At 45.4% G+C, this 25,957-nt stretch overlaps 1 protein-coding gene across 9 annotated transcripts in view; it reads right to left on the reverse strand.

Moving 5' to 3' along the window:
* Nucleotides 1-25,957, reverse strand: part of SLC29A1 (solute carrier family 29 member 1 (Augustine blood group)) — a 1,214,204-nt gene that overhangs the window by 34,392 nt on the left and 1,153,855 nt on the right. For all 9 annotated transcript variants that reach the window (XM_085610197.1, XM_085610199.1, XM_085610192.1 and 6 more), the window contains 3 exons: nt 23,949-24,037; nt 8,499-8,607; nt 1,389-1,474 (listed from right to left, as the gene is read on the reverse strand). In XM_085610197.1, the coding sequence (XP_085466323.1) occupies nt 1,389-1,474; nt 8,499-8,607; nt 23,949-24,037 (284 nt within the window). The remainder of the gene's footprint in view (nt 1-1,388; nt 1,475-8,498; nt 8,608-23,948; nt 24,038-25,957) is intronic.

Consider the following 25,957-nt stretch of genomic DNA (forward strand, 5'->3'; position numbering starts at 1 on the left):
ATTACCCGGTCATCAAAAGTTGTTTCCTTGTATTTGTCGTCATCAACTGTGCTTTCGTCATCGACCATGACTTTGTAGACGGTGACTTATTTGGGGAGCATTTTTCCATTGACAGAATCATTGACGTTCTCCTTGTCATCGATGATGGCACCATACCAGTTGTTGTCAAAAGTATCTTTATGGACTCTGTCGGTTCCTGACCGACTGGTGTTGTCATCGAATGGGTCATCAACAAGGTCTTCGTCTACTCTACTATCTTTACTATAGGTAAGGCTAAAAGTGAAAAAGGAATCTTATGTGTTTCCGAATTGGGAGAATAAATCAGAGATTGCGAATTTGACTTCGGTGGAGCGGCTGTCGTCAACTGTTGTTGAGGTTGATGGTTCCTCCTCATCTGAAACTGTTTCAGAGATAGCCTCTTGTCTGTAAGGAGGCATTTTCTGGGCCTTTTTGCAAGTTTTTGTGGAAGAAACTAAGCCTTAATCTGAAGCAGTAGTGTCCTTGACTCAGGACTTTTGTAGCCTTAGTAGTTGCCTTCCCCTCCTGGTCATTTAGGGTTTTGAAGGAAACGTTTCTGCCAATCTTGTAGGCTTCTGTCCGATGTTCAGCATACAGGCAACAGATGCACTCTGTGCGGATCACCATCACCAGAGCAGGCTCTTTGAACCACAAGGCCTAGAAGGTTCAGACATTGTTGGTCACTGCAGAGTGTGGTCTTCAATCAGCTTGTACCTGATCGGCTAATCATTGGTTCTTTTTTTTTTTTATCAAAAATATTTGTATTGGTTTCAGAGATAAAAGAGTGCACAGAAAACCAAACCTTGGAAGGAGACACCAATGCTTCGTATAGGCCGAGAGTTACAGGAAGCTAAGGTATCATATGCGGTTTGCGTACTAGGACTTGGCAGATTGGTTCTTTTTTAATGATGTGACCGGGTTACTCAAGTGACAATGTTTACAGCCTCCGGGCTACATTTAACATTAATGTTAATGAGACTTGTAAAGCAATGTTGCTATTAAAATTGTAATGTGGCACTATCAGCTTGAAGACTGTGATGATTCGCGCATGTGAATTTATGAAAGATCAAATACTGGTGATCTACCGTTCACAAATCTACAAGACTCGGTGCCAGAGCAGAGAGCTCACGGAGAGGCCTGTCGGATTCAAACACGGGCTCTTTTTCTTGCAAAATGCGATTCTCGAATACTTGGCCTAGTGATAAAGGACTGCGAATGCTAAGAAGCAGGCACGCCCAGTCGCTTGTGCTGCACTCTTTGTTGTAGTGCTTCATAGGTTCTCTATCGCAGGCACATACCGTCTGCTCCCTACACACATTACAACAGCAACATTTGAACCACAGCGACATCTCCCCAAACACATCACTTACCCACATGCAGGCTGCTGTGAGGCTTCGGCCAGCCCAGTCAAAGACATTGAAAAACAGGAAACAGGAGACCGGGATGAAATACATGTCTGTGAAAGAAAGACATTTCAGATAAGAGGGACAGCTGGCATACCATGGAGCTCTTCATACAGAGGAAACATTGGTAAAAGGAAACAAAAACGGAGACTATATCAAGGAAGGTGCATAAAATAGGTGAGTGAGATATAAAAATATTCAGAAATAAAGAAACTGGGTAGATGAAAATGAAAGAAAGGAGGTTTGCAAAAGAGTAGGAATGAGCGAGAAAAACACACATTTATAGTGACTTAATTACTCTTAGACCCTAAAATCTCTTCTCTCAAACCTGTGACTTCCTCGTAACCTAATATTGGCCCCGGAAACAGGTATAAATATTGAGGTGGGCCCAGTAAAAGTTGCATGATGGTGAATGGCCACCTCAGAGTATGGTGAGGAGGACCCAAGATCACCTGTCACCCTCTAGGATCTGGGGAGTTGCACACTCCTCTGTATCACAGCCATGCTGAGGCTTCTACTCTGGCTTCCTACATCACCAAGATACCAGTGAATTGTCAGGTGGTCAAAGGACCTTCGCAGAAGTTAGACTTGTCTGCTACTTCTATTCCAGGGGTCCTTTGGTCACCAACGTAGTGGCCTTCACAGTTTAGTTCATCGACCTCCTCTACGAGGTGGATAAACTTTGCCTGTGCGGACCTGGAAGCCCAGGCCACGAGACTAGTCTTCCAAAGCCTACCTAGGTGAATTGTAGTTCTCCGGTGGCCCAGTTGGGGTAGAAGTGTGCTTTACAAAAGTTTATAATAATAATAACCGCTCTACCTAAGAAAGGAAGAAGGTGCATATAGGCACGCTCGTATTAATAGTGTAAGAAGCTGTTTGCGGTGTCTTTCCTTGGCGGTTGATTACCGACATATTGGACTCAGGAATAAATAGACAAAAGAAAAACATACAGAGCTAAAAAATAGCAAAGAATTACATAAAGGCAGGTGATACAAGTGAATGAAAAAAGGAAAACAAAGAAGAGGGAAAAAGACAGAAATAGGAAGAAAAAAGTGAACAAGCAGAGAAACCATAAAACAAAACAAAAACAATCACTGGCAAAAGCCAATTCATCTGCATTTTGTTAGGGTTAAATAATAGTGAGGCAACGTTAGGAGCGCTGTCTCCAGGTGTTCTAGAAAGAAAATAGCACAGAGATAAGCTGTAGCCCCAAAGAAGAGTGTCATGAAAACAAGTCCAAAGATGAATTTTGTGTTCTAGAGCAGTGACCTTAAAAGGCAAACACAGCAAAATAGAGCATAGAAGCAGTGGAGGCTCTTCGTGGGGGCCGAGGAGCGTAGCCCCCACCACCACCCCTCACACACACAGTGCTGGGCAGAAAGCATCAAAAATGAAATGATAATAAAATTATTTTATTACCATTTATTTTTTACACTTTCTGCCAGTAAACGGAGTGCGCGGGCAGTGCGGGGCCAGTACGTCACAGCTGCCAGTGATTGGCGGCAATGAGGAGTGGCCACTTAAGCTTGCATTGCACATGCTGGTTTGGCTACCTTGCTACGGCCAAACAGACATGCACAATTCAAACCTCTCCAGCCTGGTTGTCTTGGACAGTTGGGTTGGAGAGCAGGCACAGCCCTACAGTACCTTTCGGAGCGTGGACCCTGCCCGCTCCAGCCAATCAGGACGCTTCAGAACAGTGACTTGTTTGGATGAGAGAGTTGGCTGTGGGCTGCGCGCTCGGAGGACGCGCGGAGAACATCGAGCAGCAGAGTAATGTAAGTGATTTTTGTGTGTGTATATTTATGTAAATGTGTATATTATTGCATATTTGTTGTGTGTATTATGCGTATGTGTTATGTGTATATGTTATCAGTATTATGTGTATTTGTTATGTGTATATTTTTTGCGCCTCCCCATGTGATTTGCCATCAACCACCACTGTATAGAAGATACTTTCGACAAAGGGCCAGTATTTTTGTTGCGTCTTTAAGAAAGCTTATACAAAGGAGTACCTTTACAATGATAACATAAACTTTAAATACAACATGTGTGGTGTAAACGAAAAATCATGAGCCCCTCCCCACACACTGTAGAATGTGGTGAGGGGCATGAGTCTTTCAAATTTTACAGATATTCATTGGCTGAAAAATGGATGAACGACCCCTGGAGGGTCGAGGGCCCTCCTTAACCATAGGACTTGCATGCGTTACGCCCCAGGCAACATGTTATCCGGACAGAAATGTGAAATAAATGAATTCACTAGGGAGGTTTGTACTGTGTGTTTATGACAGGCTAATGCAGCCTAACAGCATACACTTGTTGAACAAAAGGCCATCAATCAGCAATTAAACTTCCATGTCAACATAATAAATAATCAAAGGAGACACTGCTCCTTGACACCCTCCACCAGTTACCACATTAAAAAGAAAATGAAATACCTGACAGAGTAACACCAGACTTGCTGGCTCTGGCCTCACACAGCAGTTCTCACCCACAGGGCACACAGATTCCATCAGTTCTGATTTGAGGCTGCAGTGGTATCCCTTGGGGACCGGGCAACTTTCAGTCCCCATGCCTTTCTCATTTGACAACTTTGTCATAAGTTTAAATAAACCAAATAAAACATTCATATATCAAGATAAAATCACACCTTTAACCACAGCAGAAATATAACATGTAAAATCTGATACATACAGGACAGAAAGAGATTACCACTAATAAAACACAAAACCTTCAAGCTCAGATCTCGTGTGAGAGCGGTGGCTAGTGTGACACAGAAGTTACACACTCAGATCTCAGACAGCACAGCTACCACTACAGTGACACTGATCTGTTAGTCCACGGCCTTGTCAAACGGCAGAGCTACCCCTCTGGTTACATTGCCCCGTTGACATATCCTACCAAGTCGACGATAATGGATATAGGCTTAAACTTTTGGTGAATCGGTGCCACATAAATGGCCTGTTTTCCACCGTGGCATGTACATGGATGCGACAGAGTGTGTTTTATGTTCATTGTTTTGTAATGTCTTGTTTGTATTACGAACCTCATTAAGGGCAGCACTGACACAGTCAGCGATAAAGTTATAATTGACCGAGCACAGTAGATGAATAAGAAAAATATATCACGTGTTTCATCACATATGGTGATGTGTTTTCTATTTTACTTTTATTGAAAAGAATATAATAACTTTTATGGCCTATCTTTCTAGATCTAAAAAGAACAAATGCTGATTGTGTATCGTATTGTATGTATGTTTTCCTTAACACTAATTAAGAAGTCCTAATTGGTGTCACTAATAGGAGTTCTAGGGATTATTGTTATGGTCCTGATGCAAAGCCTTGGGGTAATGGCTTGAAACATGTTGACTGTGAGATACACACACAAAGACAGGTGCCTGTCCTTGCCCCATTTTTAACAATACCAGCAAGAGGATTGAATAAATACTTAGTTCCTACTTAGCCAGGTATTTTTAACTCTGGAGTAGACCCTCCCACTCTTATACAATCTATTGCTTTACAGTAACCAATTCACAAAGTGCTCCCACGTTTTCGTCGGTTGCAGCACGCCCCGTCCGGCAGCGGGATGGGAAGAACCCTATGAAGAAACATGCCACAAGGGGACAGCTTGGTGGGTCGGGTTTATTTTAAGAAAACCTTCTGTTTTCCTTAACTATAAAGAATAGTGGAACGATAGCCCATACAGCACAGAGGGACCCTTCTTAATTGTTAGATTGAGTAAAGGAGGCTGAGTCTTCTATCATGACCTCTTTCTCTCCCTTTTCTTAAATTTACATATGCTACCAAGTGTCAGCACTGAGATGAGATCTCATCATCTGAGGCTGTCCTCCCTCCTCCTTGCCCTGCTTGTTCCCTGTGGATGGCATGTCACTGCATTATTTTGACTCCTTCAGTTAGTTTCACTTATGCAGGACATCTCGCTCTTGTAAAGTACATTATTGTCTTCACGCAAAATCTCTCACACGTGCCAGTTCAGTTTCTTCTCGTCTGTCTTGCTTCTCCACTCTACTTCTCTCCTTCTGTCAGTCCCTTGGTCTTTCCCTCTCGCTCTTATTGTTTTTTTTTTATCCCAGTGCAACCGTTTAGTAATAATTTTTTTTTAATTAGCATTTCAACAAGTATGACTGTATACATATGGTTTCATGATAAAACTGTTGTCCATGTTTTCCTGAATAAAACCATATGCTCTACATACTTCTGTTTACAGACCCGGACTTATCCATGTCAAAAACTGGTGAGTCAACAAACACACAAGAGATGCATCAGTCACTGGATTCTCATAATAAACTTTCTATCGTAGGAACAGATACTTTTAATGAAACTCCCCCCACCCACCGCTCTCATTACTCGCTCACTGATCTAACCCGGCGCAGTACACCAAGGGCCCCTCCCTTCTATGATAATAATAATAATAATCTTTATTTAGATATAAAACAGATATCTTTAAAATTCACATTAAAAACCAACTGTTTTAAAATACACTGACTATAAAAGGGCAACATACTTATTAAAAGCAAGGCAGTGTTCTTTGAAATACGATTTGGTGAATTAACCTGTCAGATTGCAGAGCGTGATAATCATTTCATTTCATCTTCCCTAAAATTTTTATTAGCAAGGCCTCTTTTGCACCAAATTACGATATACTTGCTGAATAAAAATTATTAAACCCAGGTTTAAATCTGTATTTTCGGGGTTCAGGGCCATGATAATGGCTTGCCTACATGACCGAGCGCCCAGCCCTCCCTTCTAAATCCACCTTTGGGTGCCTATGACACATTATATGGGGAACTTGGGACACCTCATCGCAGACAGGAGTTTTCTGAAGACCCCCCTCCCTGTGAGCCCTTTAATAATGGTGGATTCCATCAACTACTCCACTATTCTGGTCTGATTTTAAAGAAAGTTCACCTTTGAAGAACTCTTTAAGAACTCCTCTTAGCACAGTCTGCTTTACAACTGTAGTTTGGATACAACCCTATAGCTTCCATGATATTCAATCTTTGAGCACTGAAAGGTGCTGAATGAAGGTCTGCAGCCTTAGTTTACTACTAAAATTCAGCTCCAAGAACCACTGTAATCCCAGTAAACAACCCAAAGAGAGCCTAGTGGGTCAAAGATTTGTATGACCAGAACATCTCTCTTTCATTGCGGATCAGAACGGGAACCTGTGTCAGCGAGAACTGGTTCTACTGGGAGCTTTTCAGCGAGAACTGGTTCTACTGGGAGCTTTACAGCATGAAGTGGTTCTACTGGGAGCTTATCAGTGAGAACTGGTTCTACTGGGAGCTTTACAGCGAGAGCTGGTACTACTGGGAGCTTTACAGCGAGAACTGGTTCTACTGGGAGCTTATCAGCGAGAACTGGTTCTACTGGGAGCTTTCAGTTAGAACTGGTTCTACTGGGAGCTTTTCAGCGAGAACTGGTTCTACTGGGAGCTTTTCAGCGAGAACTGGTTCTACTGGGAGCTTTTCAGCGAGAACTGGTTCTGTTGGGAGCTTCTCAGCGAGAACTGGTTCTGTTGGGAGATTCTCAGCGAGAACTGGTTCTACCGGGAGATTTACAGCAATAACTGGTTCTACTGGGAGCTTTACAGCGAGCACAGGTACTACTGGGAGATTTACAGCAAGAACTGGTTCTACTGGGAGCTTTACAGTGAGAACTGGTTCTACTGGGAGCTTTACAGAGAATTGGTTCTACTGGGAGGTTTCAGTTAGAACTGGTTCTACTGGGAGCTTTAGAGCGAGCACTGGTTCTATTGGGAGCTTTACAGCAAGAACTGGTTCTACTGGGAGCTTTTCAGCGAGAACTGGTTCTACTGGGAGCTTTCAGTTAGAACTGGTTCTACTGGGAGTTTTTCAGTGAGAACTGGTTCTACTGTGAGCTTTACATCAAGAACTGGTTCTACTGGGAGCTTTAGAGCGAGAATTGGTTCTACTGGGAGCTTTCATCCTGAACTGGTTCTACTGGGAGCTTTTCAGCAAGAACTGGTTCTACTGGGAGCTTTACAGCGAGAACTGGTTCTATTGGGAACTTTACAGTAAGAACTGGTTCTACTGGGAGCTTTTCAACGGGAACTGGTTCTACTGGGAGCATTACAGCGAGAACTGGTTCTATTGGGAGCTTTTCAGCGAGAACTGGTTCTACTGGGAGCTTTACAGCGAGATCTGGTTCAGCTTTACAGTGAGAACTGGTTCTACTGGGAGCTTTACAGCGAGAATTGGTTCTACTGGGAGCTTTACGGGGAGAACTGGTTCTACTGGGAGCTTTTCAGCGAGAACTGGTTCTGCTGGGAGCTTTACAGTGAGATCCATGCGCAACAGAAGGACAGGGCAAAGATCGGACTTTTCTTTCGGAACCGGATGACATTACTAAAGCACGGGAGACACTTTTCCCCATTACTGTCTGTTTGAGGACTGCACATGCTTATCATGGTCCTTCCGAAACTTGGAGACATCTCTTCTTGATGCATTCATTTGGATGAATTATACTATATTTACTTACTCTGCAATTGACCTGATTGAATTTGTACAAATATCTCATCTCAAGAAATTCTTGACTACAAGCAGCCCTGAAGAAGTCCACATGAGGACGAAACGCGTCGGCGATCATGAATTTTATGGATTTGTTTATCAATTAAGAATAAAATACATTTTTGTACCTACAATCAAAACCTACTACTGCCTTTCTTTGATTGGGAAGATCTTGACAGACCATATGCTGTGTTACATTGTGAATAAGGTTTATTAACAACCATCACCCATTTTGTACTTATTTGAGTGCTGGGCCAAACTTTGTGGAGCTTTACAGTGAGAACTGGTTCTACTGGGAGCTTTGCAGCGAGAACTGGTTCAACTGGGAGCTTTTCAATGAGAACTGGTTCTACTGGGAGCTTTTCTGTGAGAACTGGTCCTACTAAGTGGGAGCTTTCCAGCAAAAACTGGTTCTACTGGGAGCTTTTCATATTTACTTCTCAGCAAAGACTTCCTCCAGATTCAGGCCACAGAACACCCTCATCTTTAGACCTTCTACACCAGAACCCCCCGGTGATACTTACTCCATTTGCCGGTTCCTGCGATTGCGGACTTCACATCAGCAGTGACAGCTGGAAATATACCAATGGTAACTGTGAACACCAGGCAGACACTGAGAGCTAGGACCCAGATCTGAGGAGAGAAAACAGGCACAAAAGATGAGACCGGAGGCAGAGGAACACGCATTGTACAACACAGAGCAGAAAGAGAATACAGCAGAGGCTAGAGGGGACAGGCAAAAAGAGTTTCTCACCCAAACCTATACACGTATGCAACATTTTATGTAGCTAACTTTACAGTATTAATTACGCTACTTGCATCTTGTCTCAGTACCTAAATCAGTGCTGTACAGTTTTGGTATATTAAAGTATGCAAATGTGAAGGATGGAATGCCTAAATTAATCTCAGCCCCTGGTAATTACTCCTGAATTCAGACACAGCTGCATGTAAATCAGTCTTGACCCTTCTCCAATGAGAATAGTTGAGCGCAAACTGCTAACCCAGGTCCTCCTTGAACCAGAACACAAGCAACCTCGGACAGGTTTCACCCCAGTTAGGGCTCATCAGCCGGGTACAGCTTGGTTCCAGTGACACTGTGTGCATGGGACCCACATCTGGGCATACCCGTCTCACTTAGAGCGACACAATAGCGTATACAAAAAACAGCGAGGGATGGATGCCTAAATTAATCTTAGCCACTGGTAATTACTCGGGCTGGATCCCAATCCTTAGTTATTTTGCACACCATGTCACCTGATTTTCGACCCAGCCATATGAAAATCCGTCTTGACCCTGACCCAATCAGAACAGTCCAGCCCGAACTGCCAGGCTATGTCCTCCCTGAACCGCAACCCAAGGAAAACGGGACTGGTTTAACCCTAGTTATGGGCTCAGCAGTCGGGTTCCAGTGATCAAGTGTGCTTCTGTTTTGGTTCAGGTTGGTCCTGATTGGCAGTTCGGGCTGGACTGTTCCCATGAGGTGCAGGGTCAAGACTGATTTGCATATAGCTGGGTCAACGCTGCGGTGGCATGGTGTGCAGAATAACGATGGATTGGGATACGTCCCTGAGTGAATGCCAGTGGCTGACAATAATTCAAGATTTCAACCCATCACTGTTTTGTATACTTATTGTACAGTTTTTGTGAGCAGAAGTGCAAGGGACAATGACAAATCACGCTGCAGACCTCTGGTTGCAATCCCTTTGAGTCCTGGGGGGCATCGGCCACTGCCCTATTGAAATCGTGCTAATGTGAACCCACATTCTAGTTGTGATGTGAGATCAGCTGGGAATGGTGGGTTTGCATAGTAAGAGGCACTAGAGGGTAATAACTATTCTTTGATCTTACATGCGCCCAATTCTTGGAAAAGCTTACCAAGCAAAGGCTGCTGGGAAGTCAGGCACAGTCAGGCACTGGAAGAGAGAATGAACATGGCTGACCTATAGTGACACTGGAGCTGGTCCATGTGATTACTCTGTCAATCGAAATAGGCCATGTTGCCTCTGTTATGAGAGAGTAGCATGGGCCACGCTAGGCAGGAAGCTGCACATATGTCATGTCAATAGTTAGTAAAAGAAGGAGCCCACTGGGAAACTGGAGCGTGGAAACTTTGCTTTGTGGTCCATTTCCGGTATAAATCACAAATAACCAGCCAGTGCAGTTAAATTCCTTGTAGCCATTAATAAACAATTTCAAAGCACATTGAACATCGGGATATTGAACCCAGAGGTAGCCTGGAGAAATGTGATCAAATAAAGAAGACAGGAAGGCAGATCTCTCGGTTCATATGGAAGTCTGAGATCATTTTGAGATGAAAGATGAATGGTCATTAAATCCACACTTTGTCTACAGACTTCATGCTTGGAAATTTTGACGAGAGGTATCAATTTTCAAAACTGAAAACCTTAAATCTTAGGAAGAGGGGGATTCATCCTAGCTAGCATGTAGTTCAGATCCATTCAGACTCTGAATTTCCTAATAGTAAATGCACGGCCACTCGTTTACTAAAGTGGTTGTTGAAAGAAGAAAGACCTATCATAAGTTGTGAGGTCTACCCGCTGCTGTATATCTCTTACTAGGTTAATTTAGCATGTGCCTGGAAGTCTTACTAAAGAAACTACATCAGGAAGCATACTAAGTAGTGCATTTAACAAAACATTAACTCAGCACACGCAGCGCTTCTGCATCTGAGAAGAAATCCACTGCTTCAAGGTAAAGTAGCGGCAGAATTGCAGCCTGCGGGAACTCACCCGTCAAGTCTGAACATTGATTTTGCAGAAGAAATTACTAGCTTTGTCAACATCAAGGAGCATTTGGGCTCATCCAAAGTACACGGTCCTGGTGCCTGCGGGCTGCACCATTTGCTCCCGAGTCTGCCAAGGATATGTAGGTTTAAACCCAGGAGAGCACCGACCATTGGGCTGAGAGGGCTTTACCCCCCTCCCCCCGTCAAGTTTTGTGATGTGGGCTGGCAGGGCTGGGGCTACTGGCTTGACCTTCAGTTACATCTAAAGTGTTCCCTACAATGACAGTTTAGAACCCAGACAAGCCACTAGGTGTTCATTTTACTTTCCAATACGGCTGCTGCCTTCCTGTCTCAAATTATGTACATGATTGTTTGAATGCCATAACAAAAAATAATTACCTACCATATTTAATGCGGATTTGTGGGAATCACACCCCACACCCATCAACAAGTACACAGCAGGGGTATGCAGCAACACTTCCACTTCAACATGCGAGCCACCATAAAGACCCATCACATGGCGGTTAAAAGGCTGTGCTATGCCAGAAGAACTTTGCTTTTCACAGAAACAGTCCATAAATTTAGACCAGCGTATTGAATTATAACGTACAACTTAATAGAGTTTTATTTACTTCTCTGTGCTGTGAAGCCAGTGATATTGTGCAGCACTATTAGAAGTAAAATGCACAAAAGATAGATTACGTTTTCAAATCAAATAAAAAAATTTACGCTTCCATATACAAACTTGCTTACTGCTCATTATATACAGCTGGGTGTATGTAGGTAGTTATATATGCCATATTTGTGCCATTTACACATATCTATGAGCAACCTGAAAAGATTTGGAATTAAGCAGGGCTGTCCAACCTTTCACCTTTCACAGGCTGATGAAGTGTATATCACTGAGTTAAGGTTAGAACATGTTATTTACAGTGATACAAAAATTGGAGTGAGGCTGGTTCCTGTCAGAGATGGCATGGCGGACACAAAAATGATGGACTGGAATGCAGCCTCAAGCAGTTACCAGTGGTAGACAGTAATTCAAACTTTCCACCCATTCCTTTAGTGCTTTCTTCAGCGCCACGCTGTAAGCCTGGGTCCTGTGCTCACTCCATTATAGGCCTCACTCACCCGACTGACCAGGGCGAACGGGCCAAAATAGGTCTAGGGCTGTTTGTGCTCTTGCTCTGAGGGGCTCTGGCTCTCAGTCTCAGCAGGACTACATCTATTGGAGCAGTGCCAAGGCTAATTTGCTTCTTTCTGTCTGAGGTGGTCTGGTGGGAAAAACAATCATGCACTGGAATGGGGTCCTGAATAATTACCACTGGTTGAGATTACCTCAAACATTCCGCACAGCACTTTACTACTTTTTGATAAATCTGCCGTAGCAATCGCTACGTAGAACACAACATTATAAATGTGCTAAATGACAAAGAAGGGTTCCATGGATGATGCTGGAGTTTGTACCCTGGCCTTCCAGGTGCATATGGGACCATCATGACATCCTGGCCTTTTACACGTCCTGGCCTCTTTCCCACTCCTAACACACAGTGAGAAATGTGTTCTGATTGTAGAGTATTTACCATCTGCTATGGGCTGGGTGTTTTAGCTCCTACTATGTTGCTTTCCACGGGCCTTGTAACCTTCACACCCTGACTGCCTTTATCATCTTGACTATCTGCCATCTTACAGCCTTCTTTTGTTTTCCTCTGATGGGATTTACCACCACACCTCCCAGGAAGCTGATGGTCTCCTCGGGTCCCGAATAAAATAATTTAATGAGCTGGGTGGTTTGAAGATCTGCACTGAGGGAAGACAGAGGAGTTCTGGGAGATGACAGAAGCGTCAGCAGCAGATCACTGACCCGACACTCTGAGCTGGCATCCACCCCTACTCTCCCCGTTGCATATATTGCTGGGGACCTCGAAGCAGACTTCTGCACTAACCCTCTCTTCAAACACAGACTTTAATGCAGGGATGAACCTCATGGCATAACCCTGTCCCTCACATCAGCCTTCATACACTGTTGATGCCAGCGGGGGCACTAGGTTCCTCTTTCTGCTGGCCATGCAATGCATGTGCTGTCTTTGAGGCAAGCTTCTATTGCTGTTGCCAATGATGTATATGTTTTGTGTGGTGGAAAAACATAGATAAATGGCACTTATATTCTGCCTGTTTAGTGTGTCTTTCAGAAGGTGCAATGCTGTTACTACCTTTGAAATAACATTTCATGTTTGGGAGGTGGAGTGGGGTAATGTACCAAATAATATTGTGACTGTGCTACTACCTTTGATTTTAGACCTAACTGCTGGCAGGGGGCATGGTGGCCTTCTGGCAACATGCATCCCCTCAAATTGGGCTGTCCACAATTCTACCTTTGTGAGACATCTGTTCTATGCTAAGAAACCGTCCCCTAGGATTTTTTGTAGAAGGCTCACTAGGCCAATGTGGTGGAGGTCTGAGGGAGAATTTGATGAAGAGAGCAAAATAATTTTGCAATGGGGAAACAGGGTGGAGAAAAGTAAGAATAAGAGATGAGTACAAGGGATTGTGGCGAAGGAAGGAAGAGTGATGAAGTTGCTAAGGATGTTGATAGTACTTGGGATGAGAAGAGTTGGAGGAAGAAAGACTCATTGGTGGATCTAAAGAAGGATCTAAAGAAGAAAGGCAGAATAGGTCTATAGAGAAGGTGGAGAAGTGTGGCTCAATGAGTGGAGAAGTGTGGCTCAATGATTAGAGCGGCAGACCCTGATGCAGAGGTCTAGCCCGGGACCAGGGTTCAATTCCCCGCCTCGGCGGGTCTGGGGCTCAAAATTCCACGGACCTGATAATTCTCGCCTCAGTGCCTATTCCAATCATGGAGTCCCACTCTGCAACTCTGGGCAATAGCTTGCTTAATCTCCACAACGGCCCCCACAACGCTAAGGATGCCTTGCCTCCACCTTGGGGGTGCCCAGGAGTGGACGCCTCACAGGGAAAGCCAGGATGGGTTCCACAGCGGTATTCGTACAAGCGCCTTGAGACCCTTGCGGGTGAGTAGTGCGCTATACAAATATCAAATTTACATTTACATATAGATAAGTGGGGATTGAAAAGGGGGAAGAAGTGCTAAGCAGTTGCAGGATGATGAGCAGAGGAGGAACTCCGAAGATTGATGGGGTGAGAGAAAGAGAACAAACATTGGGCTGAAATTCAACAGACTTAAGGCTGCAGAATTTCCTCTTCTTGCACTGTTATTATTTTTAAAAATCACTACTATTTATTACTCCCCTTGTACTAATGTGCATATATGCGATGCATGCTTGGGTGTTGGTCCTGTGCTGGTATGGACTTCAAACAATTAAAGTACCAAAGTGGACCTGACATTTCGTACCCTTTTACTGTGAATGGCAATACATGGTTGATCATCTGACCCATCTTAAGCCTCTTGGACCTCCTTTTGATTGACCAGTGTAGGACTTTTATAGCCATGTTTAGTTTTTTATCCGGCAACTGCCTTGAACCCCAAAAGCAGCAATGCCAAAGACACGACCAGGGATAACAAATGTCCTGACAGCGGTAGCAGCTGATACCGCTGGATAATTTGAATCCTTGTGCTGCAGATGCACCATGGACAATCATACTTTACGCTCAGAGTCTGTGCTTTATCATGTGCTGTCAGCACCAACATCTTTCCAAATACGAGTTGTTTTCATGAAGCTGTGGTTCTTGCCAAGCGTATCAATAGCCTGAATACACGCTGGAGGCTAGAATTCAGGGTTACCACGTAGTACTACTGCATACAGCTTCAACAATCTGTGCCTTATAGAGCTGTCCGGATTATGTAGCATGCCACTACAGTAAAGGGAGCCTCAACTAGTCATTTTAACCCAAGTTCTAAAAATGGTTATGCCACCATTGATCAAAGTATTAGCCCCCCCAGAACTCGGAGTCTAGCTGCGCCCCTGCTCGAACTCCAGATAAACGACAAGCCGGAAAGAAAGTGACCCTTTGCAGTGCTGCTCCCTCAATAACTAGGCGTGCACTTTGTCTCTCCAAACTCTTTATTTGATCAGTTTGGACATAATCTTTAGCAGCACTGCTCTTAGATCTGTAGAAGTTGTAGATGCACTGGGTTCCATTTCTTCCTTGACAAAGCTCACCCTTAGGACAGGCAGATTACAGGGCAGTGGGGTATTTCGGAAGCACAGCTGAGGGTGATTGTAGTAAGACCTCACGGCTGAGTCTACTGTATCAGACTCCCAAACTTTCATCCAGAGGATGCACCCTTGCAGGAGCCACAGCAAGAAACAAGATGCACAAAGAGAAGCCTACTCCAGTGACATTTGGAGGTGGGGCAGCACTGTCCAAGGCAAACGTAACTGCCTGTCCTCTTGTTGTTGCCATGAGATATGGTGTGTGCAGACAGAGCTGCAGTGCTGCCCCACTGACACCCAACAGCATCTGTGCCACGATGAATAGAAGCTGAATATAAAGAAAAGGCGCTGCAGCGACCAGCTCCTCTCACCCCTGCCCACCGGCCCCTCTCACCTCTGTCCACCGGCCCCCGTCACCTCTGTCCACCGGCCCCTCTCACCTCTGGAGTTTTTAACTTCGCTCTTTCTTCTACAATGTTCGATCCACTTGGATCCTGTGTTACAGGTTCTCTGGCCTGATGTCTCTCCTGCCCTCAGTGCTTTACAGACTTTGCTAGTCCCTTTTGGTCTTTCCACATTCCATAAGGAAAGTGAATGAATATTTCTGTGGAGGAGAAACAGAATGGAGAAGGGTAACAGAGAGCTGCAGACAGGCCAGAGGTGGGACTAAACTGGCGACTAGTTTAAACCTCATCTACCATGAGTAGAGACTGCAGAATTCAAATATGTACACATAAGAGGAAAGGAAGGACACATCTGAGACACTGAGATTTAGAAAGGGTATAAAATACAGTGCTATGGGGAATTTTTTTTATGATTAACCCCATCCGTCCGATGAAAAAGTAGAACCTCGATACAGATTTTTACCTCAATGTATTGAAACACAAGTGGTATACAACACAAAGGGGTAGTAGTGTTCCAAAACATTTGGAAAAAACCGCACATCAAGAGCAACAATGATGTAATCAAAATTCAGTCAGTGGCGTGTTAGGTATATATTTGCTATAAGTATAGCGGGGTGCTGAAGAAGCTGTAGGCTCTCACTACCCAGGAGTGCAGTTGGTAAGTTGAAGAGACAACTTGTCCAGAATCATTAATGAAAAAACCAGCTAATAACGCACACCCATCTTGAAAATCCAAACAGTTATATATCAAACCCTTGTTTTTGAGCCAATAATTGGACCAATAATTTACTCAATGTCGTTCAATAGTTCCAGAGTGTTCCAAATATCCATGAAGTGATTTGCATAGACGTCAAATCTTCAAAAACGTATTCTTTTTAATGATTTGTCGAACTCATGTCCAAATTTGCAACAGTCGCAACAGCCAACACGTGTTTCGTCCGTACGAATACGTACTGTGACTTTCTCAAGGCTAATAATAGAAAGGTCAAATATTGACTGGAAATGGTGACGTCCAGGTCAAGTAATGGTTCAATAAAATATAGCACAATGGCTATACAAAGAGGTCATCAGTTCTAGTACACACGAAAAAAATAAAGTACTTTTTTTTTTTGAAGCGTTAATAAGCGCGTCTTGATGTGTGTGGACCTACTTTTACGGATCAATAAATATATTCACTTACTACTTTTGAGTGCTCGGGGACTTAATCTTATCAATACGGACGACAACTAATCTGTGTTGGTGTGTATTAGAACTGATGACATCTTTGTATCTTGACCTGGACGTCGCCATTTCCAGTCAATATTTGACCTCGGTATCCCATGATGCACAGACAAAGGCCAGTTACTTTCAGTTCTTTTTGAAGGCGTATAAAGAAAGGTCTGGTGCATCAGGATATCACTGTTTCATCCATCGGGGAGGAGGGCGGGTTGCTTATGACTATCACAGAGATACCCCTACTACAGAACTGGAGTTACAGGTAAGAAACTACTCCTTCTGTAGTAGGGGATCTTCGTGTATAGTCATAATCATGCCCAATCTGAGCATCTGCCCTGGCATCAGAGTCCAGGCAGCAGTGTTTAGCAAAGGTATGGACTGACTTCCAAGTGGCAGCCTTACAGCATTCCAAAATAGGTACGCTACGAAGTAACGGCGCAGCAGCTGCTTTACCTCAGGAAAAATGAGCCCTAGGCTCACTAAGCAAAGGCTTGTCAGCTTCCTTGTAACACAGCTGAATACAGGAAAACAAGCAACCCAGAAACAGATAGTACGGAGGTAGCTATACCAGTTCAGACCGAGCCATAGATTACAGATAGCTGTTCTGAACTACGGATATCGTAACTCTTGTCCAAAAGTAGAATTACAAGACCCTCCTAACATAAGGGAAGCAAGCTCTCTCAGCAGGAGAAGAGGGATTCAGACAAAAGAAAAATTGCAGGCAGTGTAACAGTACTTGTTACATAAAACTCTGACACAACCTTAGGAAGGAACTAAGATTGAGTCCTCATAACTACCCTAGAGGAATGAAAACCGTATAAGGTTCTGTACAACATAAACCTGAAGCACGCTGATCCTGGGGGCAGAAGTTACGGCCGCAATGAAAACCATCGTCCAGGACAGATGCTACAGAAAAACCCTACGGAAGGGTTCAAAGGGTTCCTTCATCAGTTGTGACAGGACTACATGCAATTCCCAGGAAGGCGAAGGGCGCCAAATGGGAGGAAACACTTCCGTCAATCCTTCAAGAAAATCTCCGATGACTTGGATTGTCAAACAAAATTTTGTGAAGGACATTTCCTATAAGCAGTCAAAACTGCCAGATGAACTACTATGGAATGACAATGAAAACCAGATAGAGCCAAGAGCAGTAAGTAAGGAAGGAGGACATCTTCCTTACACGAGGCAGGATCCGCGTCCTTAAAAACACACCAGATGTACAATCTCGTCTCTTATGCGCATAGGACATGCGTGTAGATGGAAGCTTGACTTTAAAAAAAAATTTTTTTTTATATAAAATCTCCATACAGGCCTTACGGAGATTCAAATGTCCTCACTGTACGAGCTCAGGAGCCCTGCCGCTAAATGCAACGACAAGAGGCCGGAGTGCACCCTCTGTCCGCCAAACTACTTCAGAAGGTCCGGCCTGCATCAAAGACGGAGAAAATGGCAGAAGAGACCGGTGGAGTGGGTCTGTGAACCCCCACTGACGGGGCCACTCCGAAGCCACGGGGACCATCTAGGCCCGTAAGAGAGAGAACAGCACCGTCTGAATCAGGAAAAATTGGCGGACAAGCGTAGAGAAAAACCGCCTGACCAATCGAACTACAGAGCCTACCCCAGAGTCCCTGGGTGGCAGAACCTGAAGGAGAAGTCGTGGCATCTGCCGTTTCCTGCGGCAGAGAACCGAACGACTCCCGTAGTATCCCATCCTTCGAATATGTCATGCACCATGTCATCGTGCAAGACCCATGTGTGGTTTACGTGAATGAGTCTGTTGAGAGCGCCTGCATGAGCATTGTGAACACAGGGAAAGAGATTTGCCATGCTGGTCAGACTCATGGCCAACAGCCAAAGCCAGATTGTCTGGGATCCCCGAGACAACACTCGAGAACTGGATACCCCCAGCTTGTTGGGGCAGAACAGTGTCGCTGTGTCAACCATCTGGACAAGCAGGAAGCAGGTGGGAAAACAACGGCTGGACGACGTTAGCGCCATCCGGACTGCTCGAAGCTCCATGAAGACGATGTGGAACCTGGTCTCATTCGAGGACCATGTTCCCTGTATCTGAAGACGGTCATAATGCGCACCCCAGCCAGGTAGAGAAGCAACTAGCACTAAGGGTTGCATGGGCATCTCTTTGCAGAAGGGAATCCCCCAGTAGGGATTTCATGGAGAACACCACCAGCGGATGGACTGTAGAGCTTTTCGTGACAGCTGAATCCAGTCTTCCCAAACCCCCCAGTGTCTGGTCCACTGAGCCTCCAGAGCTCCCTGCAGGGGTCTCATAGGGAGGCGTGCTTTGGAGAAGGGAAGACACATAGAGTTATAAAGTCCAGGAGAGACGAGACCGGCCCCACCGTTATGGAGGGCATGATCATGAGAGCTTGAGCCTTCCGAAGGATCGAAGCGCATCTCTCCTCCGAAGGACACAGTTGGTGTGCGTGCGTCAACAGTAGCTCCGAGGTGCTGTATGCGGAGACCCAAACGAAGTAAGAGATTGGAAGTCCGATTGAAATGCAGGCGCGCTACCTGAACGTAGCTGCCTTGATCAACCAGCCGTCCAGATACAGATAGACTAGGACACTGTTCCCTCTCAGATGCGCAGCCACTACGTCCTTGCGTATGGAAAATTCTGAGGTGTTGACTTCAGGCCGAAAGGCGGCATGAAGTAATGATAATGGTTGTTGCCCACTGTGAAAAGCAGGAACTTGCAATATTTTCCCCGCTATGGGTACGTGAGAATCTGCGTCCTGCAGATCTAATGCGCATAGTCAGCCTCCCTGATGACGTTGAGGGGAAATCCAATGCAGGGACAACCACCGGAATTTTTACTCTTTGAACCCATGTGTCGGCTTGTCGCAAGTCGAACACGGTTCCACACTCGGTCATGTCTCTCTTGCACACTAGAAGGAACAGAGTACCATCCTGTTCCTTTCTGTCCCAGAGGAGCCGATTCTATCTTCCTTTACTGGAAGAGGGTGTTGGCCTCCTTCTACAACTCGCGTATGTAGCGTGATCGAGTTGGAGGGATTGACGGAGGAGAACTGGTAAAGTCTCGTATCCACTGCGCACAATATTCAGCACCCACTTGTCCTAAATTATTCAATGGCGGCCCGAGACTGCATAAAAAATCTGGGAGGAATAACGCCGCTGGAAAGGGCGGAAGGTCTTAAGCCGTTCTCCATGCTTCTCCAAACCTACAGCCTTCAAAGCTTCCGCTTCGGACTTCATGCGGGCCACCTCGCTATCCGGGGAGCCAAAAGAGTTGCGCCAGAGAATGGGAGATTAGAAACACACTGCTGTGCCGCAGGCTTCAGAGATGTCAGACGAATACAAGTATGTCGCCGTAGAACAAAACCATGGCAATACCCGGGGGTCGCCAGGAGCAAGATATCAACTGCAGTGCCGATGATTAGATCCGAAACCATCAGGCCCTATAGACTATCTCCTGTAAGGCTTTCCTCCTGTCTCTGGGCAGGAGATCCACAAATTGGTGAAGGAACTCACATAGGGCTCTATTACAACGGCCCAGCAAGAGCGGGCCACAGCATGCTGTTTGCATGCCGCCACCACTGTGACAAAGTCAGGAGTAGGGTCCAACCGGAGGAAGGAAGGGTCTGACTCCAGGAAAAAATTAAACAGTTCTACCGCCAGTTCCTCCAAACCCGGCACCAATGGAAGCAGTGGACGAAATATTTTAATTTTTTTATTTTTTTGTATGGTTCAGCTGTAGAGGCTTAAACATCAATGATGTCGACTCTGGCAGGTGGCAGTGGACGAACGTTAAGTACCGCCAACCAGTGAACAACCCGTTATAGGGGAAATTCGTAAGAGTAGGAGGGCACCTCCCCGTACTCGTGGACGATGCATCCCTGGCATGCCTGAACCGGGACCTTCCATAACGGTGACGACTTATGGAAGACAGCGGAGCCCATGTGACCGACGCCCCAAAACGAGACCTTGTTCTTGGTCATCGAGGTTCCACGGGGTCGTAGGCTGTGGAGCCACGGGCCCCTGAGGCTGAGGCGGTGGGTGGGAGAGGAGCCGGAGAGAATTCTGAGGTATCCCCGATGGTACCACCAGTGGAGGCGGAGCAGGAGGCGACCTAGATGATGAGTAGGTATGCGAATACTCCGGAAGAGGCAAAGAAACCAACGTCCCTGGAACACGAAGTTGACGTTGCCTGGAACGCGAAGTCCCCGCCGACGATGATAGGCTCCCCACAGAGCGAGGCCCGGAAATGGGACCTAGACATCGATGTTCACCTCGACGTCGACGATCCGTGGCGTCGCCCATCAACGACGTCGACCATCAACGACGTCGACACTCCATGACGTCGACACTCCATGACGTCGACACTCCATGACGTCGACACTCCATGACGTCGAGCCTTCATGACGTCGACACTCCATGACGTCAACGTCGAAGCTCCATGACGTCGACTCTCCATGACGTCGGCTTTCCATGATGTCGACTCTCTCGACGTCGACTGGGACCGGCGCCTTTTTTCAGTCATTTTCCTGCTGGTGAGCACCCCAGAGGTCGCAGCATGGGACTTGATAGAGGACTTACTCTCTCCTTTCCCAGAGGCTGAAAAAGATGCCTACCGTCTTCCCAGCTCCAACCCAGGGAGCCAAATCTTCTCCCTGTTCGCAAGGTGCGCCTGGAAAAGATGTTACAGAGAAGACAGGTGTCACAGGCAAGACACAGGCAAACACAGAAAACAAACTCTGTGAGCTCCAGGCTTGGCCTTTTTCCTACGGCAGTTAAGACACTTGTCAAATAGAGATAGCATTTTGACAAGAAAACTGCAGAAATTCTGCCAAAAAACCACAGCAGAATGTAGACCAGGGCCAAAGACATCGAGTGAAACTACAAAAATCCAGAATTAATCACTAAAAGTGAATGGAAAACCAAAAAGGGAAGAGCTAGATGCTCCAGGGTCCTGCTAGCAGGAGCCGTAAAAAAGAACTGAAAGTAACTGGCCTTTGGCTGTGCATCATGGGATACCGAGGGTCTCTGGAAGGATCCTTAGAGGCACGGTATCCATTTGCAGACATATAATGGCAGTCTATGGGGCTCGTCTGCCCAACCCTTCATCTCTATCATGAAAAAGGGATTTTTGTGAAGTGAAACTTGGTGAAATAGTTGAATTTGACTGTTACCTGGCTATCCTTTTCAATTCAGGGTGAAGTAATGGCCAGAGTAGCCTGGTGTTTTCAGGCTGCATTATTGTCTTTTATTATCTCTTAAGTGTCTATGCAGGACTGCAGTGGAAGACACCTTCAGAGACTATATATCTATTGAAGTGCTCTGGTATCCACGCCCATGGGCGGGACTATTCACATGATTATGATTATACACAGAGATGCCCTACTACAGAAGAGCTGATGACGCAAGAAACTGGAAGGCCTAGGAGGACACGTTTTGAGACACTGGTTAGCCAATCCTTTATACATATTGTCATCTGGAACCTGGGAAGGGCCATGAGAGTGAACTTGTCTGTTCCTTTTATACTGAAGAGAAAAAGAAAGCATTGATATAAAAAGAGATCAACTTCTGGAATTTTGAGACCAGTGAGACTAGTGATCGAACCAGCTTTAATTTCTACGTTGAGGATTCGAGGTAAAGGTTATTTAGGTAGGTGCAGTGTCCTTGATATGGATGGGAGCAGCTTTGGAGTGCTCAGGGAGGTGGACGTTTTCCAAAATGTGAAGAGTTTGTGGGGTTTTTGTTGATGAAGCTGTGATATTTAAGATGGAATAAGGAATTTGCCATCTTCCTGCAGACGGTGAGAACTATCCTCTGCCCAAGCGCTGTGAGATCAGATTCAGATTCAGGCTGCCTTCTACGTAGCAACGGTTTTGTTGAGTGGTGGATAGGTTCAGATAACCAATTAGGCTTGAAAAATTATCTCTGGCTGACCTCTGGGGTGCTGTGGAATTACACATGTTCCATAGCATGTCCATGAGTTTAGAGGTAAATAATTTGCCTAAGCCTCCTACAGAGACATCATCAACGCTGCGCTGAAAATACAGGTAAAACAGTTTGACTTGGATTTAAAGAGCCTTGATTTGTGAGGGTCGGGACAGGGAGTTCTTAAATGTGGGCAGGACAGAGTAAAGTGATCTTAGCAAATGATCTGTGCAGGACACCTGGACAGTGTTCAGGAGAGAACTGGTCTTTCTAACGGGTATGATGTTGGCTATCAAGGCTAATTGGCCATCGCTGTTTGTTTCTGTGGTGGTACTAGTATGTTGTTAAATACTTTTTTTGTTGTTGTATATTTTTATTGAGAAGTGCATGTCAGTATATAAACAAAACATAAAAACAGGAGAATAAATAATAAATCAAGTTATTCCATACTAAATAACTATAAAATGTTAACTTCTCAGATTTCTAAACACAAAAAAATAATACAGACATCAAAAGATACAATATCTGAAATACTCATAAAGCCTGGAAAGGAAGAAATAGGAAAGGTGGACAAGGGAGGAGATGATGTAGATAGTATACAATATGTAGTCATCCATATATTATAGATAATTGGAAGATAGTAGCGATAATATCATACAAATGTAACATTTCAAGTGGGGATACTCCTACTAACTCAACAATTTCCAATAGGTGAACAGTAAGTCCGAATGAAAATAACAGTGTTAATGGCTGGAGCATCACTAGCCCTAATGATAACAGCAACAGCATGAATATAAATAAAGATGATCATGAATTAATAAGGAGACAAAAAAGGAAGGAACTCCCTTATTGTATTTCCTAATTAGAAGGAAAAATCTTAAATATTACCAGAAATAGAATATGTATTAATTAGAAAAGGTTTCCAAATATGGATGAAAATTCCAACATTGTCCTGCAATCTGTCAATGAGTTTTTCATATGATGCCACGTTATGCATTTCAATAAGCCATTCGTCACGTGTAGGACATTGAGGTGTTCTCAAATGTCTTAATATACAAATCTTTGCTACAGTGAGTATATTAGCTATCAATCATCTCGTATGGTTTGTTAGATTTGGGAGATCGGTAACATCACGTAATATAATTCCGTTAAAGGAATGGACATGTTTAGCTCTGTGTAGAGAGCCAGTTATGGAAGACCACTATTTCTTCAAAATTGGACATCGGAATAAAATGTGTAGTATATCCCAGTCCTCCTGTGAGCACCTCCAGCAGGTAGATTGGTGTACTAAACCTGCTGTCTTGAGTTTTTCTTGTGACCTGTACCAGTTATGAAGAATTTTGAAGAGAGTAAATTTCATTCTGGCCTCTCTGATTCCCTTTTCCATGTTCATAACAACATCCGCCCATTCCTCATCGAAATGCTGTTAAAGACTTTGAACTTTTGTAGACTTTGGACTCGTAGCTGTTATTCTGACAGCTGCACAATCAGTCGCCCCTGAAACATTAGGCTCCCTTCACGATCAGTTAAGGAAGCTCTCCCTCTCACACTGACCTTTTTAAAGATAGTGATGACGGATGGTTCTTCCTTCTTGGACCCTTCCGGAGAATCGCCCGCCATGGTCTTCACTCCGTTCTTCTCCCCTATTGTGAATATAAACAGAGGGAATGTTATGAGCATACGGTAACTGCAAGTCCTCGAAGACCAACACAGCCTTCCTCTCGAAGTGGACATACACTCAAACCGGCACACTTAATGACATACACAATCATCACCCAGAATACTTCAGAACATCTCTGGAAATTTCAGTGGGAGACCAGAATGTTAGAAGCCCTGACAAGTTAAGACTAGAAAACCATCATTTCAAACCTAAAGCGCCTCGTTATCCTTTGTCTGGAGCAGGCACCTCCAACTGGAACTCGCTTCCTGCTGACCTCAGATGACTCAGAGGACCACAGATTCACTACTCTCATTCTTCTATACAAGACACTCGCCTTTACTGAATTTCTTCTTTTCTCTTTCCTAAAATGTCAGCATGTTACCTATACCCCATTGTCTCACATCCACCACTACTTGTAGACACCTCTCCCTTTAGCACAGTGCCTCTCGTGCTGTTCCCAATCTCCTCGAGATAAAGAGCTGGTAAACTTAAACAAAACACAAAGGATAAACATAAAGAAAGCATATGCATGTTGAGCACAAGGAGCACATGAGATAAGCACGTGAGTATAAGAAATGAGCATAGTGACAAAGCTTACATTGTGAGCATAAGAGAAAATAAACTAATTGAATATAAGTGAGCACACGAAGAACAAAAAGGATACATGGGTGGAGCAAAAGGAGACGGTACTAATTCCAGCCTTAAAGGGAATTACTTCTTTGTAATCCTAGTTCTACATCTGCTGTGCCCTTCAGAACCCAAAGTCACGCCCATCAGGCGGAGGAATCCTGGGGGTACCGCGGGCATGGCCCTTTCATGCTCATGAGGCGGACGGATGTTGGAGGTTCAGCTGGCATGGCCCTATCACACCCATCAGGCGGAAGGATGTTGGGGGTACAGCAGGCATGGCCCTCTCATGCCCAGTAGGTGGGAGGAGGCTGCGGGTACAGTGGGCATGGCCCTCTCACGCTCAGCAGGCAGATGAATATTGGGGACTTCTCACGCCCAGCAGGCGGAAGGATGTTGGGGGTACCGCGGGCATGGTCCTCTCATTCCCATCAGGCGGAAGGATGCTGGGAGTACTGTGGGCATGGCCCTCTCACGCCCTTCAGGCAGAAGGATGCTGGCGGTCCCGCGGGCACGGCCCAATCAGGCAGAAGGATGTTGGGGGTACCGCAGGCATGGCCTGCTTATGCCCATCAGGGGAACGATGTTGGGGGTACCATTGGCACGGCCCTCTCATGCCCATCAGCTGGGAGAATGCTGTGGGTGCAGCGGGCACGGCCTTTAAACCCAGCAGGCGGAAGGAGGCTGCGGGTACCACGGTCATGGCCCTCTCACACCCATCAAGCGGAAGGATGCTGGGGTACCGCAGGCATGGCCCTCTCACACCCATCAGGCAGAAGGATGCTGGGGGTACTGCAGGCATGGCCCTCTCATGCCCATCAGGGGAAGGATGTTGGGGGTACTGCGGGCACAGCCCTTTCATGCCCATCAGGCAGAAGGATGTTGAGAGTACTGCGGGCATGGACCTTTAATTCCCATCAGGGGAAGGATGTTGGGGGTACCGCGGGCATGGCCCTCTCGCACCCATCAGGCGAGGGGATGCTGCTGGTACAGCAGACACCGCCCCCACACCCTATTTGGCGGAAGGATGCTTGGATGCTACGGGCATTACCCTCTCACACCCAGCAGATGGACGAATGTTGGTGGTACAGAGAGCACGGCCCTCTCACGCCCAGTACATGGAAGGATGCTGGGGGTACTGCAGGCATGGCCCTCTCATGCCCAGCAGGTTGAAGGTTGCTGGGGTACCGTGAGCATGGCCCTCTCATGCCCAGGAGGTGGACGGATGTTGGGGTACTGCGGGTACTGCCCTCTGACGCCCAGCAGACAAAAGCAT

Source organism: Triturus cristatus, chromosome 6 (assembly GCF_964204655.1).
Source record: "Triturus cristatus chromosome 6, aTriCri1.1, whole genome shotgun sequence".
In the NCBI taxonomy this organism is placed as follows: Eukaryota; Metazoa; Chordata; class Amphibia; order Caudata; family Salamandridae; genus Triturus; species Triturus cristatus.